Source organism: Triturus cristatus, chromosome 7 (genome assembly GCF_964204655.1).
Source record: "Triturus cristatus chromosome 7, aTriCri1.1, whole genome shotgun sequence".
NCBI classification, from domain to species: domain Eukaryota; kingdom Metazoa; phylum Chordata; class Amphibia; order Caudata; family Salamandridae; genus Triturus; species Triturus cristatus.
The window spans coordinates 54,768,610-54,788,737 of record NC_140590.1 but is presented as its reverse complement, the minus strand read 5'-3'; the positions used below and the strand labels follow the sequence as shown (position 1 = coordinate 54,788,737).

Below are 20,128 nucleotides of genomic sequence, written 5' to 3'. Positions count from 1 at the left end.
ATTTAAAAAACCGTACAAATTCACTGAAAAAACCATAGGTTTCACACACGTTATAGTTAGGAATTAGCATTTAAAAAACCTTGCAAATTCACTGAAAAAACCATAGGTTTCACACATGTTATAGTTAGCTGTACATTTCACTCGTAAAAAACCAATGAAATTCCCCCGTTATAGTTAGTGCAGGCAACTATAACTCACGCGACCGCAATCTTCTGCTGATGACATATGTGTCTTTATGAAAAAAAAATATTTGTAATATATGTATAGCTAAAATTTAATGGAAGAAGACATGGGCAAATAAGTGTCTAAATACAGTATTAGCATCAGCAGAGGATTGCGGTCGCATGAGTTATAGTTGCCTGCACTAACTATAACGGTGGAATTTCATTGTTTTTTTACGAGTGAAATGCACAGCTAACTATAACATGTGTGAAACCTATGGTTTTTTCAGTGAATATATATATATATATATATATATATATATATATATATATATATATATATATATATATATATATATATATATTAAAATTTGACTGAAAGGGCTGTACCTTAGGCTGTGTTGGAGATCTATGTGAGTAATGCAGCTGCAACCCAACAATGCTCACTAACACTTTTACTCCCCTTCATAGATGCAGATGAGAGTGGAACAGATGCCTTGGAGGGAGCAGCGGAGGAAGCATTCAGTGCGCCAATTGTCTTGTCCATAGAGCAGTCCGAGGAAGTTAGGCGTAAAATCATTGTCTTGGAGCAGAGAATACGGGAACTAAAGGTAATACTTGTCAATTCTATTATATACATTTGTGTATGAATCACAAGAGTGTGTGTAAAAGACTGTGTTCCCCCCACATGGAAACCATGTGACTATACAAAGTAAAGGCTGTGTGCTAATTCAGAGGAACCATTAAAATCCTATGTGCACACAGAATCTGAATGATTATTCGCTATGTGCACAAACTAAATTTGAACCATAAATATGTTGTAAATGCACACACTAAAAAACTTTGAAAAGTCTATTATATTTATACACAGAAATGTGCACACAAACACAAGAACCATGAAGGTTTATCACATGAGCATATATAGAACCATGATTTTGATACGTGCATACTGTGAGAAAGTGCCCTCTTTCTTGCATGGTATGCAACCACTTTTTGCTGAATTGCTGATGTTCTTTGACGGAGTGTGCCCTGGGCTCCTGCTAATCAGGTAGCCAGGGCCTATGTTCCTTCCCTAAAATTGCATTGAAGCCTAAAACCAAATTGGCATCTCTGGCCACATGTCAGCCCCTGGTTAATGGTACCACAGGTACCCAGGGCACTGTGGCCAGAGAAGGCCTCAAAGGGCTGCAGCACTTATTGTGCCACCCTTAGAGGGCCTGTTGCCTAACACTCACACACTGCCTTTGCAGGCTGCGTGTCTTGGTGCAGAATAAAGTGAAGAGTCGACATGGCACACATACCTGTGTACCATGCCCACAAACCACTGCCCTGGCATACATCAGTCACTCCTCTAGCTGGGTGCCTAATGCCAGTGGTGAGGGTACAGGTGCATGAGCCCTGTACCCCTACAGTGCCCAAGTCCATTCCTGGGCACTGTAAGTGCAGTGCTGCCATTAAGAGTATATGGTGCTGGAAGTATGTCATTACAAACTCCACAACACCATAATGGCTACACTGAAGACTGGGAAGTGTGGTATCAAACTTCTCAGCACATTAAACCCACACTGATGCCAGTGTGGGATTTAATGTAAAATGCACAACAGAGGGCTTCTTAGAGATGCCCACTGAAACTCGACCAACTTCTAGTGACCTGATTGAGTGACTGCCTAGCCTGCCACCAACAAACATGTTTCTGTAGTAGGGGATCTCTGTGTATAGTCATAATCTAGTGAATTGTCCCGCCCATGTGCGTGGACCCCGGAGCAATAAAAATAATCTCTTAAGTTGTCAAGCCATGCAGACCTGCATCTACACTTAAGAGAGAATTTCAAAGACAGATAATGCAGCATTTATCCACAGGCTACACTGTCCAGTACTTCAACTAGAAAATTCCACCAACAACCACCAACAGCACTGCCTGCCCAGCTTTTTCCACAGAGAAAAACCTGCCTCTTCCAGCAAAAGCCTCTGGAATGATAGAGAGGAAGGAATGGACAGACAAGCCCCATAGGCTGCCATTATGTGGCTCAGAACAGGATACTGTGCCTTTAAGAAAACTTTCCAGGACTTTTCCAGTATCCCAGAATGCACAGCAGGTCCCTTTTACTTTCAGTTCTTTTTGAAGGCGTAGCACGCCAGACCTGTAGCATTCCTTATATTAACATTTATCTCTCCACCGGGGAGGAGGGCGGGCGCTTAGGACTATAACAGAAATACCCCTACTACAGAACTGGAGTTACAGAAAAGAAACTACTCCTTCTGGACCCCTGGGTTGAGAGCTGCTGCTCTCAGTGGCCTGAAACAATGCACATCCTGGGACGAGGTGCCGAGCCTCCTCCCCCAGGATGGGCAGGGTTCACGAAGGGGAGGCTTCAAAGCCTTTGTGAGCCTCTCCAGACCATTTGCTATTTTCAGCAACTGGTCCCCACTGGTTCTACCCTCCACTTTGGGCGGGAGAGCCGGCGGGAAAAACAAGTGAGGGAAAGAGGTGTGCCCACCTCTGCCAACTCCATCCCTCAAGTGGATTAGGCGAGGTGAAGCACAACTCTGAGTCCCCGCCATCTTGAGGATGGGGGGACCTAGCCAACCAGGGACAGGCTCCTGTCCCCCTCCCACTGGAGGGTGGCACGATAGGGGGTGTACCCACCCCAGGGAAGGGACCCATTGTTCCCTGCCGTTACCCACCTGTAACGCCCCTAAATCTAGTATTTCGGAGGCACCCTGAACCTTGCTTCCTCAGATCCAGACAAGAAACAAGATAAGAAGGACTGAAGAGCCATGCAGAGCTAACAAGAGGACGATGCCCACTGACTTGGCCCCAGCCATACCGGCCTGTCTCCCCCTCAAACCTGCTCCTGCGAAATCCTGGTGTGTCCTGCAGCCAGCAACCTCAAGAAACCTGGAGGACCTGCCTGCCTTCACTTCTAAAGACTGCATCTCCTGTGAACACCGGATTTGTTCAAACTGCAGCTTCTGGCACCAGCCAGAGACCGCAAATCCAGCCCACTCTGCACCCGCCGAACCTGGCCCAAGCTCGGTGGAAAAACCCCACGAGGAGGTCACCCCGGCGTTCCTGACCCGAAATCCGGCGACCCCTGACCTGCCTCAAGCCTCCAGCTGACACCTGCAGCCTAAATCCGGAAAGACCCCCCTAACCGCGACCAGCAGCTGGTAAGAAGATCCGACCCCAAAAGGCACCCCTGCACCCGACGCCTCACGGCCTTGTCTGCCCAAACCGACGGTGCCTAACCAACCCTCAACTTCCCAACTTACATCTCCAAGTGGTGGTCGCATCCAGAAGACTTTCGTCTCCCTGCCTGCAGTGCTTTTGTAAACCGGAGGTTCTCCATTGAAAACAGGGCGCCTGACGTCGAAACAGCACTCTGCACCCGGCCGCCCCAGTGCCGCTGAGGGTGCACATTTTGTGCTACTTTGTTTCCCCATTTGCCCTGAGCTTAACCCTAGGGGCTTTGCTCCCACAACCCAGTGGCCTACTTGCCAGCAGCCACCAACCGGAGGCCCCCTGTCCCCCATTGGATAACATTTGGCCTCAACACTCTGCACCCGGCCGCCCTAGTGCTGCTCAGGGTGCAACAACAGAGCATCACTGACCCTGGGAGACCCCTGAGTCTAACCCATGAACCTTAACTCCCACAGTCGATTACTTACCTGTGAACCCTTAACCTGTTTTCCTTCCATAGGATAACATTGACACTTTTTCTCCAAAAAGTTTTAGTGTGGAGTTTTGAAAACTAAAATATTCTTTAAAAATCGCACAAATAAGCAAAACGTGTTTACTTACCTGTTTCTAGTAAATGTCCCAGTTCTGAATCTAGGTATCCAGCCCTGAGTTAGAAAAGTAACGTAAAAATTAACTTACCTGCAATTTAATGAAAAAGCCTATTCATTCCAACGTTCTGTATTTGCTAAGTGTTGCATACTACTGCTTCCCTGTAAATCAAACAAAGTACAATTTCTGTTGCATTTTAAAACTTATATATCCAGTAACTTATTACTGAAAGTATTTAATGCTTACCTGTACCAGGCGTGCTTGGTTCTAAAAATAAACTACAGTATATTTTTATAGAAACGTAATTGGCCTAGAGTTCAGTTCTTGAGTGTGTGAATTCATTTGCTGACTGAGTGTGTACATCAAATGCTTAACACTGTCCTCGGATACTGCCTTACTGCTTGACCACTCTACCACAATTAGAGAGTAAGGTTCTATCTAACTTTAACCTCTGCCTATCTCTGGGGTCACTTGGACTCTATACACACTACACCTCATTTTGGTGTAGTATACATAGAGCCAGTTTCTTACACATACGTAGAGTCCATGAAAGTCTATCACATGCACACACATAGGAGCCATAAAATAGGCCATGTTTGAGCTCTGACAGCATTACAGGCTCCCCATTGGTAGCCTCTTAGTATGCCACATGTTTTTAATTTGTAGACTGGTAAATCTTTCGAATGCAGTTGGGAGAGTGCTTTTTAAGCACTATCACATGCACTTTTAGGCTTCCTCGCAAAGCTGCCATACGTGGAAAGGGTGGATGTAGCTTCCTCCAGATCCCACATGTGAAGAATCTGTCCCCAGAACCCATAGTGATGCACTTGGTTAACACACACTCCTTTAACAAACTGGGGATTCACGTGAAGCTAGATGAGTTTATTGAAAATACTACCTTTTCCCACAGCCACCGCAGAAACCTATATGATCTGAGCTCCAAAGTGCCCGGTTAGCTTTGCTGTCAAGTGTTTGCATCCTGTATAATAAGATTAGAAGGACGACCCTTTCTACGCTACGACAACCATGTGCGATCCCAAGGTGGAACTTATTACCAGCAAAGTTTGAAAGTAATACTTCAGTTTCAAGAGAAAAAGCATAAGTTGGTTTGTGAAGTGAAATGATTTGGAATAGTTGCATAATCTCAGCTGTTTGCAAGAAACACCCTAGTTTAAATAGAACATTAAGGTAGATACTTGAAAAGATAACGCAATGATAAACCTTTTTTTAGTCGTAGATAATTTGGGCTTTCAGATGATGGTGTTTGGCATTCATCCATCCTTCCTCTGCTTCCGTTAAGTAGAGTACATTTATCTGTGATATGTTTTGCAGCTTAGTGAGAAAGTGGCTCTGTATATACTGTTCCTTAATAGGTACAGGGTGTACAGAGTCCACAGTCCCCCAGGGTTTGACAGAGGCTAAAGTAAGATATAACCTTACTCTCTAAAGTGGTAGCTTGGTCGAGCAGTAAGGCAGTACCAGAGGACAGCGTAAAGCATTTGTTGGACACACTCAGTCAGCAAATGGTCTCACACACTCATTAACTGAACTCTAGGCCAATGGTTTATATATAAAAAATATATGCTTGTTTTATTTTAGAACCAACACTCAAAATATACTGTTCGAGGCATATGAGCTGCAGATTGTACACTTAGCATAGGTCGCCATCTGGTGTTGGGCCCGGATGTTTGCAGTTTGTTTTTCTTCTTGGACCGTCTTTGGAAGTCACGAGTTTGGTGACTCCTCCTTCGGTCCGTACTGCGCATGGGCTTCGGCTCCATCCTCAGATTGTTTTTTTCCGCCATCGGGCTCGGATGTGATACTTCGTGCTCCGGCTTCGAACTTCTACGGTTCCAGCCTCGACGGAAAATCCTCGATTCTTCGAGTTCCTCATCATCTTCATCTCTCGAAGCGGCACTTTTTCCATCCCGTACATCGACACCGGCCTTCGGGCCCTCCGCGACTCCGGTCCCGGCCGATGGAAAGGACTCCGTTTAAAAAGTGCCCAAAATGTGGGTCTAAATTTCCCCACACCGACCTCCATCAGGTGTGTAACCTTTGCCTCTCTCCAGAACACGAGGCTCGAGACTGCCCCGCCTGCAAGTCTTTTCGATCGAAGAAAACGATCCGAGATCGAAGGGCTCGACGCACCATGGCGCACTCATCCTCGACAGCTCCACCGGACATCTTCGGAGACGACGCCGAAGCTTCGGGGCAGACACACACCGAACTGGGAGAAGACATCGTCAGCGCTTCCGAGGCCGACGACTCCGACCGGGAGGACGTAACACCAGGACAGCGGGCCGTGAGTACAATACCCCCTCCCAGCCCCGCACCGAAAACCAAAGAGACTCCGGTTACTCCCTCGCCTGCCGGCCTGGGCAAAACCAAAACCAAAGCCTCGATCACCCCACCTTCGGGCCCGGTGTCGAAGCACTCAAAGTCTCACGGCAGCTCGGGATCGAGCCAGCCGACGCCCGGTGCCGATAAACACCACTCAGCACCGAAGCCTGCAAAATCCAGCTCGACTCCGAAACCACCGGTGCCGAAGCCTGGACACTCGGCGCCGACCAAACACAAACAGAAATCGGTCGGCACCGACGCTCCGGCGCCGAAACAGCATTCGACGCCGAAACACACGGAGACCTCCAAAAAGCATGGCGTACACAGAACATCGAAACCTCCGGTTCCGAAATCGCCGGTGCCGACAGACGACTCGGCGCCATTGGCTCTGTTTACACCAGACCCTTTACAAAAGACTTTGTCCAGAGATCCAAAGACTGGCCTTTTGACTGTGATTACTAAGAAGCGTCGCCTTGAGGCTCCGGCTCCTCCTCCTCCACCCAAAAAGAGGGACTCAGCTACTTCTCCCCTTAGAGTACCCTCCCCACTGCCACCCCCCCTCCCACCACCACCCCCTCCACCTTTACCTCACTACGATCCGGCCCCATCCCCAGATCCGGATGACGGGGACCCGGACAATGACCCAGGGGACGCCCCAATGGATTCCACTCCACCAGGGACCCCAGATCCATGGGAGGATTATAATAACCCTGATGTACCCAATGTACCTCAAGACGACCTATACCCATCAAGGCCGTCTCCTCCAGAGGACTCCTTAGGGTTTCACCATTTAGTGCAGAGAGCAGCACACTACCATGGGGTGGACATGCACACTGAACCAGTGGAAGAAGACTTCCTACTGGATACATTTGATTTACAAGATCGTTCCACTGCTATTTTACCCATGCTTAAGGGTGTCACCAAGCACGCTACAGAGGTATTCAAAGACCCTGTCAGAGCCAGAGTACTAAACCCTAGAATAGAGAAGAAGTACAAGGCGGCACCCACAGACCCTGCATACATCAAGGGCCCTGCTCCTCTAGATTCCCTAGTTGTCTCCACAGCTAGAAAACGGGCTAACTCCCAATCCTCAGGAGATGCCCCACCACCAGACAAGGAATCTAAACTTCTGGACGCGTCTGGTAAACGCACCGCCTACCAGGCTGCAAACATGTGGCGCATTGCAAATACACAAGCACTGCTTGCGCGATATGATAGAGCACACTATGATGAATTAGAGGCTCTTATGCAGCACCTTCCAGAGAAATACAAACGCCAAGCTCATGACCTGATACAGGAGGGCAAACTAATCACAAACACCTCCATTAAGTGTGCCCTCGATGCAGCAGACACTGCTTCTAGAGCCATAAACACCAGTGTCCTGCTTCGCCGCCATGCCTGGCTCAGGATATCAGGGTTCAAGCCTGAGGTCCAGACATCAATACTTAATCACACCTTTGACCAGCAAACACTCTTTGGCCCAAAGGTAGACGAAGCGCTCGAAAAAATGAAGAAAGATACAGACACAGCGAAGTCTATGGGAGCGCTCCAGACCCAAGCCTCTAAGCGTTCCTTTCGACGCTCGTCCTTTCGTGGCACAGGTAGAGGCTCCTCCACCGATAATGCCTCTACCTCCTACAAATCCCCTCCTCAAAATACCTTTTCAAAGGGCAACCAAAGAGGTGGTTACAGAGGCAACAACAATAAGGGCAGGGGCAAAACCAACAATACCCGTTCTGCCACCCCACCCGCACAATGACTCCCCTTCGCTCCCCCCAGACCATTCCACTCCGGTCGGGGGCAGACTACAAGATTTTATCCACGTATGGGAGTCCATAACATCGGACAAATGGGTGACCCAAATCATTCGGTCAGGGTACTGCCTCGAGCTAACATCTACCCCACCCAATATCCCACCAAGGCACCGTCCAATGTCCCAAGAGCATTCCACACTGCTCAAACAAGAGGTACTCTCGCTCCTCCAGAAACACGCTATAGAGCAGGTACCCGACAATCAACGAAATCTAGGGGTCTACTCCCTATATTTCTTAATCCCAAAGAAAGACGAGACCCTCAGACCCATTCTGGATCTCCGGCCTCTAAATGCCTACATACATTCAGACCACTTTCACATGGTCACCTTACAACAAGTCCTCCCACTCCTCTGCCAGGGAGACTTTCTCACAACACTGGATCTGAAAGACGCGTACTTTCACATTCCAATACACCCCTCTCACAGAAAATACCTCAGGTTCGTGGTGGACGGGCAACATTACCAATTCAAGGTTCTCCCCTTCGGGGTCACCACTGCACCACGGGTGTTTACCAAATGCCTAGCAGTAGTAGCAGCACACCTCAGACGTCAACATGTTCACGTCTTCCCTTACTTAGACGACTGGCTCATAAAAGCCGCGTCCTACCACCAATGCGTGCAACATACAAACAGCACCATCCAACTGCTTCATCAGCTAGGCTTCACGGTGAACTACCAAAAGTCCCACCTCATACCATCTCACACAAAGCAATATCTCGGGGCCACCATAGACACCTCAAAAGGTATTGCCTATCCAAACTCAGCCAGAATCACAAGCATTCTAGCCTTACGCAAAATATTCCTTCCTCAACACTCTCTACCAGCAAGAGTGTTTATGAAGCTCATAGGGATGATGGCGTCTTGCATCTTCATAGTGCCCCATGCAAGACTCCACATGCGTCCACTTCAGGAGTGCCTAGCACAACAGTGGAACCAGGCCCAGGGTCAGCTGACGGATCTGGTGTTGGTAGACGGCCGCACACATCACTCTCTGCAGTGGTGGAACACCACAAACCTTTCCAAGGGACGGCCGTTCCTGGACCCGGTTCCCCAAGTGACTCTAACAGCGGACGCATCGCTCTCCGGCTGGGGAGCGCACCTCTTACACCTCACAATGCAAGGTCTATGGACGCCACAGCAAAAAACGCTCCACATCAACCATCTGGAGCTTTTGGCGATCTTTCTAGCCCTAAAATCTTTCCAAAAGCAGATTTCAGGCAAAGCAGTCCTCATTCGCACAGACAACATGACTGCGATGTATTATATACAGAAACAAGGGGGGACACACTCTCCCCAGCTCTCCCGCTTAGCCCAGAGCATATGGAGATGGGCAATTCCCCAAAACATTTTTCTCCTGGCACAACATGTTCCAGGCGTACAAAACACCATAGCAGATCTGCTCAGCAGACAGACTCAACAACTACACGAATGGGAACTGCATCCACAAGTTCTTCACCCATTCTTCCAACAGTGGGGGCATCCTCAAATAGACCTCTTCGCCACCCACGAAAACAAAAAATGCCCAAGCTTCGCCGCCAGATACCCACACCCATTGTCCAAGGGCAATGCGATATGGATGAACTGGTCAGGCACATTTGCATACGCCTTTCCACCTCTCCCACTAATTCCATTAGTGGTCAGGAAACTACAACAGCACTCCCTCACACTCATTCTGGTAGCTCCGACGTGGGCCAGACAGCCGTGGTACACCACGCTACTACAACTATCAGTGGTACCACATCAAAAACTGCACCTTTCCCCATGCCTCCTAACCCAGAACCATGGAGAAATCAGGCACCCGGACCCAGCTCAGCTCAACCTGGCGATCTGGCTCCTGAAATCTTAGAATTCGGGTACCTTAACCTTCCCCCTGATTGCATGAACATCATCATGGAAGCCAGACGTCCTACCACTAGAGCATGCTATGCCGCAAAGTGGAAAAGATTTGTAATGTACTGCCGTAACAATACAATCAACCCTCTAGATGCATCCATACAACACATCATATGCTATCTGCTCCATCTTCACAGGTGTAACCTGGCGTATTCATCCATACGCCTACACCTAGCAGCGATCGCTGCCTATCTACAAAACAGACAGCATTTGTCACTCTTCAGAGTGCCCGCTATTAAAGCCTTCATGGAAGGCCTTAAACGAGTAATTCCTCCCAGGGCACCACCCTCCCCTGTATGGAATCTAAATTTGGTCCTTACACGACTAATGGGTCCGCCCTTCGAACCAATGCACAAATGTGAGCTACAATTTCTCACCTGGAAAACAGCTTTCCTTGTAGCTATCACTTCCCTTAGAAGGGTTGGTGAAATACAAGCGTTCACCATACAGGAACCTTACATACAAATGCATCACAGCAAGGTCATACTTCGAACTAATCCGAAGTTCCTGCCCAAAGTCATTACCCCCTTCCACCTCAACCAATCAGTGGAATTACCTGTCTTCTTTTCGCAACCCCAATCTGTTGCGGAAAGGGCCTTACACACACTAGATGTGAAAAGAGCGTTGCTTTATTACATACAAAGAACGCAACCCTTCAGGAAGACCAAACAGTTGTTCGTCTCCTTTTCTCCACCACATAAAGGCAACCCCATCTCAAAATCAGGGATAGCTAGGTGGATTGTAAAATGCATACAAATTTGCTATCAGAAGGCAAAGAGAACATTATCTGTTCCCCCTAAAGCCCACTCTACAAGAAAGTTAGGGGCTTCTATGGCTTTTCTAGGGAATATACCCTTAGATGACATATGCAAGGCAGCCACATGGTCTACACCGCACACATTCACAAAACACTACTGTGTAGATGTGCACTCCCAGCAGCAAGCTAGGGTGGGCCAGGCTGTACTAAAAACACTCTTTCAAACAGCTGCAACGGATACCGGTGGTCGCCGCTAAGGTTGGGTACTGCTATATAATCTATGCTAAGTGTACAATCTGCAGCTCATATGCCTCGAACGGAATATGCTACTTACCAGTATGCATCTGTTCTTGGCATGTAGAGCTGCAGAGTTGTACACGCCCACCCGCCTCCCCGGCTACCTGTATCCGTTCCAGTCCATCTTATTTAGATACAACACACATGGGTTTCTCACTGTTATTACTACGCTCCATCATTTCCCTGTTGGCGAAAAACAATCTGAGGATGGAGCCGAAGCCCATGCGCAGTACGGACCGAAGGAGGAGTCACCAAACTCGTGACTTCCAAAGACGGTCCAAGAAGAAAAACAAACTGCAAACATCCGGGCCCAACACCAGATGGCGACCTATGCTAAGTGTACAACTCTGCAGCTCTACATGCCAAGAACAGATGCATACTGGTAAGTAGCATATTCCTTCTCAGAATGAGATGTCTCATATAAATACTTTTGCAATATGCAATTGACTTTTGTAAACAGTTACAAGTGGTTGCAATAGGCAACTCTATTTTAAACACCACAATGCATTGAGCTCAATGGAAAATTCAAGTTATTTGCAATAGATTACTTTTTAGATTACTTTTGGAATTCCAGGACTGGATCCTAGATTCAGTCCTGGGTCAGTACTCAGAATCAAGTGATGAAAGTCGACTTAATTACTGTAATGATTTTTAAACAATATTTAGCTATTTTAAAAGTTGACACTTGGAAAATATTTCAAAGAAAACAGTCAATGATTCCCAATGGAAGAAAATTCAAGTTGCAGGTACAGTATGTTCTCGTTACTTTTGTAATCCAGTACTGGGTGCCTGGACCCAGTACTGGGACCTTTATCCAAAACAGGTAAGTAATTACGTTTTCAAATATTATACGATTTTTGAAGAATATTTAAAGATTGCAGAAATCGACACTTAGAAGAAAATTCACAGTAAAACAGTCAATGATTTCCTATGGAAGAAAATTGGGTTACGGGTAAGTACAGTTGTAAGTATTTTTCAGAGTCAGTGCTGGGCACCAAGATCCAGCACTGGGAGCTCACCTAAGAGCAGGTGAGTAATTTCGTTTTCGTTACTCGGCTGATTTTTGGTGAATATTTTAAGATTTGAAAAGTCCACACTTAGAATAAATTTCAGGAAAAAGCCAGTCAATGTTACCCTATGAGGAAAATAGAGTTATCGGCTTTAAGGTAAGTACTCGACTGGCAGAGTTAAGGTTCTGGGCATAGACTCAGGGGTCTCCCAGGGTCGGGTAGGTACAGTTGTTACACCCTCAGCGACTCTAGGGCGGCCGGGTGCAGAGAGAGTTAGGCCTAAAGTTATCCTATTAGGGATAGGGGGGGGCCTTGGTTGGTGGCTGCTGCTGACTGGCAAGCCACGCGGCTGTGGGAGCTGGGCTCCTGGTCACTTACTCAGGGCAAGTGGGGAAGTAGGTAGGTGTAGAGTTTTCACTGCGAGTGCCACTCGGGCGGCTGGGTGCAGGGTGCTTTTGAGCCTTCGGGCGCTCAATTGATTTCAATGGGAAATCTCCGGTTTAGAAAAAGACTGCAAGCTCGGGGACGAGAACCCTTCAGGTGCCACCACCACTTCGAGAGGTAAGTTGGGTAGTTGGAGGATAGGTAGGTACCCCGGGATTGGGCACAGGGGGCTGCGGCACGCCACGTGCACGGGTGCCTTTTGGTGTCGGGAAATCTTACCCTCTGTTGATCGCGGTGGGGGGGGCACCTTGTTCTGAGGCTGCAGGCTTCTTCTGGAGTGTCGAGGGAGGTCCTTGGGTGCCGGACTCGGGGTCACAGTCGCCGTGGGGTCGTCCTCGTGGTCTTTGTTCACTCCGGCACTGGCCAGGCTTGGCTGGTGCAGAGTGTGCTGGGTTCGCGGTTCCGGGCTGCTGCCAGGGATTAGAGGTAGGTTTTGAGTAGAGCCTCTACTCATGGGAGTCCCCGGGGCTTAGAGCAAAAAGGTAGCCAGGTCCTCCGGGGTTGGTGAGGTTGCTGGCCACAAGAGAAGCCGGGTTGGAGCAGGAGCAGGTTCGAGGGTCGACAGGCCAGGAGGGCTGGGGCCAAAGCAGTTGTTGTCTTCCTCTTTTTAGCAGCTGCAGGGCAGGATTTCTTTCTTCTTGCTCTTCTTTGCAGTTTTTGAATCTGGAATCTGGGGAAGGAAGGTTCAGGGTACCCCTAAATACTAGATTTAGGGGCGTTACAGGTAGGTGAAGGGCAGGGACCAATGGGTCCCTGTCCTGGGGTGGGTACACCCCCTATCCTTCCTCTCTCCTGTGGGAGGGGGGCAGTAGCCTAGTCCTGATAGGGTAGGGCTCCCCATCTTCAAGATGGCGAGAGCCCGGAGATGTGCTTCACCTCGCCTCCCCCACCTGAGGGGTGGGGTTGGCAGGCTGGCACATCCCCTGTCCTTATTTGGGGTTTCCGGCCAAAGCTTCCCGCCAGAGTGGGGGGTTGCAGTGGCCTGGGGAAGCTCACAGAGGCGGCATGCCTTTGAAGCTTCCCCCTGCCCATCCTGGGGGAGGAGATTTAGCACCTCGCCCAGTATGTGCATTGTTGCAGGCACAGGAGAGCAGGGGCTCTCCTACCTAGGGGTCCAGCAACATGTCTGCTGGGTGGCAACCTAGACAGCCTCAGAGCAGACGTGGATTGTAGGTTAGGCTTAAGGGGGCACCTCTAAGATGCCCTCTGGGGTGCTTGGTACATTAAATCCCACACTGGCATCAGTGTGGGTTTAATGTGCTGAGAAGTTTGATACCAAACTTCTCAGTCTTTTGTGTTGCCATTATGGTGCTGTGGAGCTCGTGTTTGACGAGCTCTCAGCACCATGTACTCTTCAATGGCAGCACTGCACTTACGGTGCTCAGGAATGGACCTGGGCACTGTAGGGGCACAGGGCTCCTGCTCCTGTACCCATCGCTCTCTGCAGTGGTGGACCACCACAAACCTTTCCAAAGGTCGACCGTTCCTGGACCCGGTTCCCCAGATAGTACTAACAGACGCATCGCTCTCCGGCTGGGGAGCTCATCTATTACATCTCGCCATGCAAGGCAAATGGACACCTGAACAGAAGCTACTCCATATCAACCATCTGGAATTACTAGCAATCTTCCTAGCCCTAAAATCTTTTCAAACACAGATTTCAGGCAAGGCAGTCCTAATCCACACAGACAACACGACAGCCATGTATTATATTCAAAAACAAGGCGGCACACACTCTCCACAGCTCTCTCAACTAGCACAGAGCATATGGAGATGGGCTATACCCCAGAAAAACACTATGGCAGATGTACTCAGCAGACAAACACAACAAATCCACGAGTGGGAACTTCACCCGCAAGTTCTTCACCCGCAAGTTCTTCACCCGTACTTTCAAATGTGGGGGCATCCACAGATAGACCTCTTCGCCACCCACTAAAACACAAAATGCCCAAGCTTCGCCGCCAGGTACCCACACCCATTGTCTAAAGGCAATGCGATATGGATGAACTGGTCGGGCAGATTTGCGTACGCTTTTCCGCCTCTCCCACTCATTGCACTAGTGGTGCGCAAACTACAACAGCACTCCCTCATACTAATATTAGTAGCGCCAACTTGAGCCAGACAACCGTGGTACACCACACTGCCGGAACTATCGGTAGTACCGCATCAAAAATTACACCTCTCTCCACACCTCTTAACCCAGAACCATGGAGAGATCACACACCCGGACCCAGCTCAGCTCAACCTTGCGATCTGGCTCCTGAAATCCTAGAATTCGGGTACCTAAAACTTCCCCCTGACTGTATGAACGTCATCAAAAGAAGCTAGGTGCCCTACCACTAGAGCGTGCTACGCCGCCAAGTGGAAACGTTTTGTTGTCTATTGTCATAACAACACCATCAATCACCTAGATGTGTCCATTCAACACATCATAGGCTACTTAGGGAGTGGAGAAGTGTGGCTCAATGATTAGAGCGGCAGACCCTGATGCAGAGGTCTAGCCCGGGACCAGGGTTAAATTCCCCGCCTCGGCGGGTCTTGGGCTCAAAAAAATTCCCCGGACCTGATAATTCTCGCCTCGGTGCCTATTCCAATCATGGAGTCCCACTCTGCAACTCTGGGCAATAGGTTGCTTAATCTCCACAACGGCCCCCACAACGCTAAGGATCCCTGGCCTCCACCTTGGGGGTGCCCAGGAGTGGACGCCTCACAGGGAAAGCCAGGATGGGTTCCACAGCGATATTCGTACAAGCGCCTTGAGACCCCTGAGGGTGAGTAGTGCGCTATACAAGTATCAAATTTACATTTACTTACTCCACCTACAAAGGTGCAATCTAGCCTATACGTCCATTCAACTACACCTCGCAGCCATAGCAGCTTACCTACAAAACAGGCAACATCTCTCACTCTTTAGAGTACCTGCCATTAAAGGCTTCATGGAAGGCCTTAAAAGAATAATTCCCCCCAGAGTGCCACCCTCACCTGTATGGAACCTAAATATCGTTCTCACCAGACTAATGGGACCTCCTTTTGAACCACTACACAAATGTGAACTTCAATTCTTAACATGGAAAACCGCTTTTCTTGTAGCCATCACTTTCCTCAGAAGGGTCAGTGAGATACAAGCACTTACTATTCAAGAACCTTTTCTACAAATGCACCATAATAAGGTGGTTCTCCGTACCAACCCAAAATTTCTCCATTTCACCTAAACCAATCTGTAGAACTACCAGTATTTTTCTCGCAACCACACACCGTTGCAGAAAGAGCTCTTCACACACTAGATGTCAAACGAGCCTTACTCTACTACATCGAGAGAACACAACCTTTCCGTAAGACCAAACAACTGTTTGTCTCTTTCTCTCCACCACACAAAGGCAACCCCATCTCCAAGTCAGGGATAGCTGGGTGGATTGTCAAATGCATTCAGATTTGCTACCACAAAGCAAAATGAACGCTATCCGTTCCCCCTAAAGCCCATTCTACACGTAAAATAGGGGCTTCAATGGCTTTTTTTGGAAACATCCCATTAGATGATATCTGCAAAGCAGCTACGTGGTCAACACCGCACACGTTCACTAAACACTATTGTGTAGATGTGCAAACTAAGCAACAGGCTAGTGCGGGCCAGGCTGTACTCAAAACATTAATTCAAACCACTGCAACAGATACCGATGGTCGCCGCTAAGGATGGGTACTGCTATATAATCAATGCACAAGTGTGTAATCTGCAGCTCATATGCCTCGAACGGAATATGCTACTTACCAGTATGCATCTGTTCTTGGATGGAGCCGAAGGCCATGCGCAATACGATCCAAGGGAGGAGTCACTGACCTCGTGACTTCCAAAGACTTTCCAAGAGGAAAAACAAACTGCAAACATCCGGGCCCAACACCAGATGGTGATCTATGCACAAGTGTGTAGATCTGCAGCTCTACATGCCAAGAACAGATCCATACTGGTAAGTAGCATATTCCTTAGTTATATTTATTTTCTAGCACCAAGCAAGCAGGTAAGTGTATATGGTACTTTTCAAGGCAGGTTAAACAATACAAGGAAGCTGAATAAAAATGACTTTTTTTTTTACAGGTTTGTAAATGCTTTCAATACAGTGGAAATTACTGTTAGATTACTTTGGATTACTTAACAGATTACTTTCTAGATTACTTTTTCAACTCAGTGTGATATTCCCAGATATCACACTGGGATATTTCCTACAGAAAAGGTAAGTAAGCAGTTTTTAGTAATTTGCTGTTTTTCAAAATGTCATACTAAACAAACTCCACAAAACAATTTTTTGGAAAAGAAGTCAATGCAATTCTGTGGAAGGAAATTGAGTTATTGTTTAAAAGGTAAGTACATGTTTGTGGGAGTTGGTATTCTGGGGTTAGAAACAGGGTCCCCCTATGGTCAAGGATGTACTCTCAAAGCACCCTCAGCTGTACTAGGACAGCCGGGTGCAGAGTGTTGACGCCCAATGTTATCCAATGGGGTAAAGAGGGCCTCTGGTTGGACGCTGCTCACAAGCAGGCCACTAGGTTGTGGGATCGAAGCTCCTGGTGTTAGGCTCAGGGCAGAGGTTGAACCGGTTTAGCTCACAAAGTGCACCCGTAGCGCGCAGGGGCGGCTGGGTGCAAGTAGCTGGTTTGGAGTCAGGTGCCCTGTTGATTTCAATGGGGATTCTCTGGTTACAACAAAGAGTGCAGGTTCGGGGATGAAGATCTTCTGGAGGTGACCACCAGTTGAAGAGTTAAGTTGTGATGCTGGGACACCGTCAGTTGGGACACCCAAGGCCTTAAGACGTTGGGTGCAGGTGTGTCTGTAGGCATCAGGTTTTTCTTACCAGCTCCGGTCACGGTCGGGGGGGATCCTCCAGAAAGAGGCTCCAGGCTTCGCTTGGAGATTCGAGGCAGGCCAGAGATCACCAGACTTGGGTCAGTATCTCCGGCTAGACCTCATGGTGTTGGGCCACTCGTACTCGGGCCGTGGGCTCTGGGTGTAGAGTGGTGCAGACTCGTGGATTTGGCCGGAGCTAGAGTCTGTGGGCGAGCAAATCCGGTGGTCACGGGAGACAGTCTTTTCTGTGGAAGGCAGGGCCTCTGGGTTCTTGAGGTTGCTGGCTGCAGGACACACTGGGATCACTCTGGAGCAGGTTCTAGGTGGGGGCAGGCCGGTAGGGCTGGGGCCAAGTCAGTGGGCATCCTCTTCATGGTTTCAGCACGGCTCTTCAGTCCTTCTTCTTGGTTGGTTCTTGTCTGAGGAGGCAAGGTTTAGGGTCACCCCTAAATACTAGATTTAGGGGTGTTACAGATAAGTAAAGGTTGGGACCGATGGGTCCCTTCGTTGGGGTGGGTACACCCCCTATTATGCCATCCACTAGGTGGAGGGGGGGGCATATGCCTCACTTTGGTTGGCTGGGTCCCCTCATCTGCAAGATGGCAGGGACTGAGAGTTGTGTCTCACCTTGCCTCCCCCACCTGAGGGGTGAAGTTGGCAGAGGTGGGCACACCTCCTTTCCTCACTTGGTTTTCCCACCGATTCTCCTGCCCAAAGTGGGGCTCAGAACCGGTGGGGGCCAGTTGCTGGAAGCAACAAAAGGCCTGGAGAAGCTCACAAAGGCGGCAAGCTTTGAAGCTTCCCCTTTGTGGACCCAGCCGCCCCTGCGGGTGCACTTTTTGTGCTAACTAGGATCCCCCTTTGCCCTGAGCTTAACACCAAGAACTTTGCTCCCACAACCCTGTGGCCTGCTCGTCAGCAGCCACCAACCTGAGGCCCCCTATCCCACATTGGATAACACTGGGCCTCAGCACTCTGCACCCGGCTGCACTAGTGCCGCTGAGGGTGTAACAGGAGTGCATCCTTGACCCTGGGGGACCCCTGAGCCTAACCCCAAAATACCAACTCCCACAACAAAGTACTTACCTTTGAACCAATATCACTATGTTCAAGGCATGTGAGCTGTAGATCACATGCTTTGCATAACTCGTCATCTAGTGTTGGGTCCGGATGTTTGCACTTTGTTTTTGTCCGAAGAAGTCTTTTCCAGTCACGAGGTAGGTGACTCCTTCTTTTGGTGATAGTGTGCATGGGCATCGGCTCCATTGTTAGATTGTTTTTTTCCGCCATCGTGTTCGAATGTGAATTGCTGCGGTTCGGTACTGTTTCTCGGGTTCCCTTCAACGGACAATCCACTACCCTCAATGGTATTGTCTCTCGATCGCGTTTCCCATTCTCTGCGTATCCTTTCGACTCCAAAATCTTCGATCGGAAAACTCATGGAGGGCTCTTGGGCCCACCCGCGCCAGGCTCGCTAGCAGTCGATGGAATGGACTCCATATAAACTCTGTCCCAGGTGTTGCGCTAACTTTCCGCGCATCGACCTGCACGAAGTGTGCAACCTCTGTTTGTCCCCGGAACACGACAAAAAAGACTGCGGCGCGTCCCGATCGTTTAGATCAAATAAGACGCCTCGTAACCATCGGGCTTGATGTCACGAGTGCAACATCAAGGCAGCTCTTTACCGGACATCTTCAGCAAAGATTCCAACCTTGAAGAAACAGAAGCTCAAGGAGCCGACAAAGAAGAACATATCTCCGTGTCTGAAGCCAACTCCAACATGGAAGAAGAGGAGCAAGTTATTGAGAAAAAGTTTTGAGCAGCCCGCCTGTGGGCACAGCGCCAATACACAAACAGAAGCCTTCCGGCTCGGGACCGAGTCGGCCACATACTGGTGCTGAACCGAAATCCTCAGCGCCGAAATCATGTCCTGGTCGATGTTCCATCTTCGTCAAAGTCTAAATCTTCGGTACCGAAGAGTTCATAGCTGAAACCATTCGATACCGAAAATGACAAGTAAAGATAAAAAGACTCCGCCAAAAGAGCCTCGATCCGAAGTTCCACCTTTGGATCCGAAACAGAAAGAACTGTTTATTTACCCAGATACTGAACATATTCATGCCAAACTGCCTGAAAAAAGGAAACTGGGCCAACAGGATGAGCGCCACATTCCCCTGAAGAAAAGGAATGTGGGTTCTAACCCTTCACCACCTTATCTTCCACCTCCTTCACCTACTAATCCTCAATTACTTATCACACCCACTAATTCACCACTACCACTATCATCTGACCCACAGGATGAAGGGGATGGGGATGAGGATAGGCCACAAGATGTTGACCCACGGGAGAATCATGACACTAAACCTCACCCAGATACTGAACCTGACTTGTACTCGTCCAGGCAATCACCACCTGATGACAATATAGGCTACGTTGAGCTTCTTAACAGGGATGCTCATTACCATGGGGTGGAACTACATAAGGAGGCTTTAGGGGAAGATTTCTCGTTTGAGACCCTAAGTTCCTCTAAAAAAACTACACATACAGTGCCAATGCAGATGAGGTTTTCAAAGATCCTGTAAGGGCAAGATAATCACGCCCAGGGTTGAAAAGAAATATAAACCAGCACCTACTGACCCGGCCTACATCAAGGGTCAGCTGCCCTTAAACTCTCTTGTGGTTTCTAATGTTCGCAAGAGAGCTAACTCACAGACCAGACCACGGGTGAGGCCCCTCCTCCTGACAAGGAGTCCAAGTTAATTTATGCCTCTGGCAAAAGGGTA

The 20,128-nt window shown here is 48.7% G+C and overlaps 1 protein-coding gene across 7 annotated transcripts in view; it reads left to right on the top strand.

Moving 5' to 3' along the window:
* ARHGEF1 (Rho guanine nucleotide exchange factor 1) overlaps positions 1 to 20,128 on the top strand; it is an 891,302-nt gene that overhangs the window by 812,401 nt on the left and 58,773 nt on the right. For all 7 annotated transcript variants that reach the window (XM_085615602.1, XM_085615600.1, XM_085615604.1 and 4 more), the window contains one exon: positions 633 to 772. In XM_085615602.1, the coding sequence (XP_085471728.1) occupies positions 633 to 772 (140 nt within the window). The remainder of the gene's footprint in view (positions 1 to 632; positions 773 to 20,128) is intronic.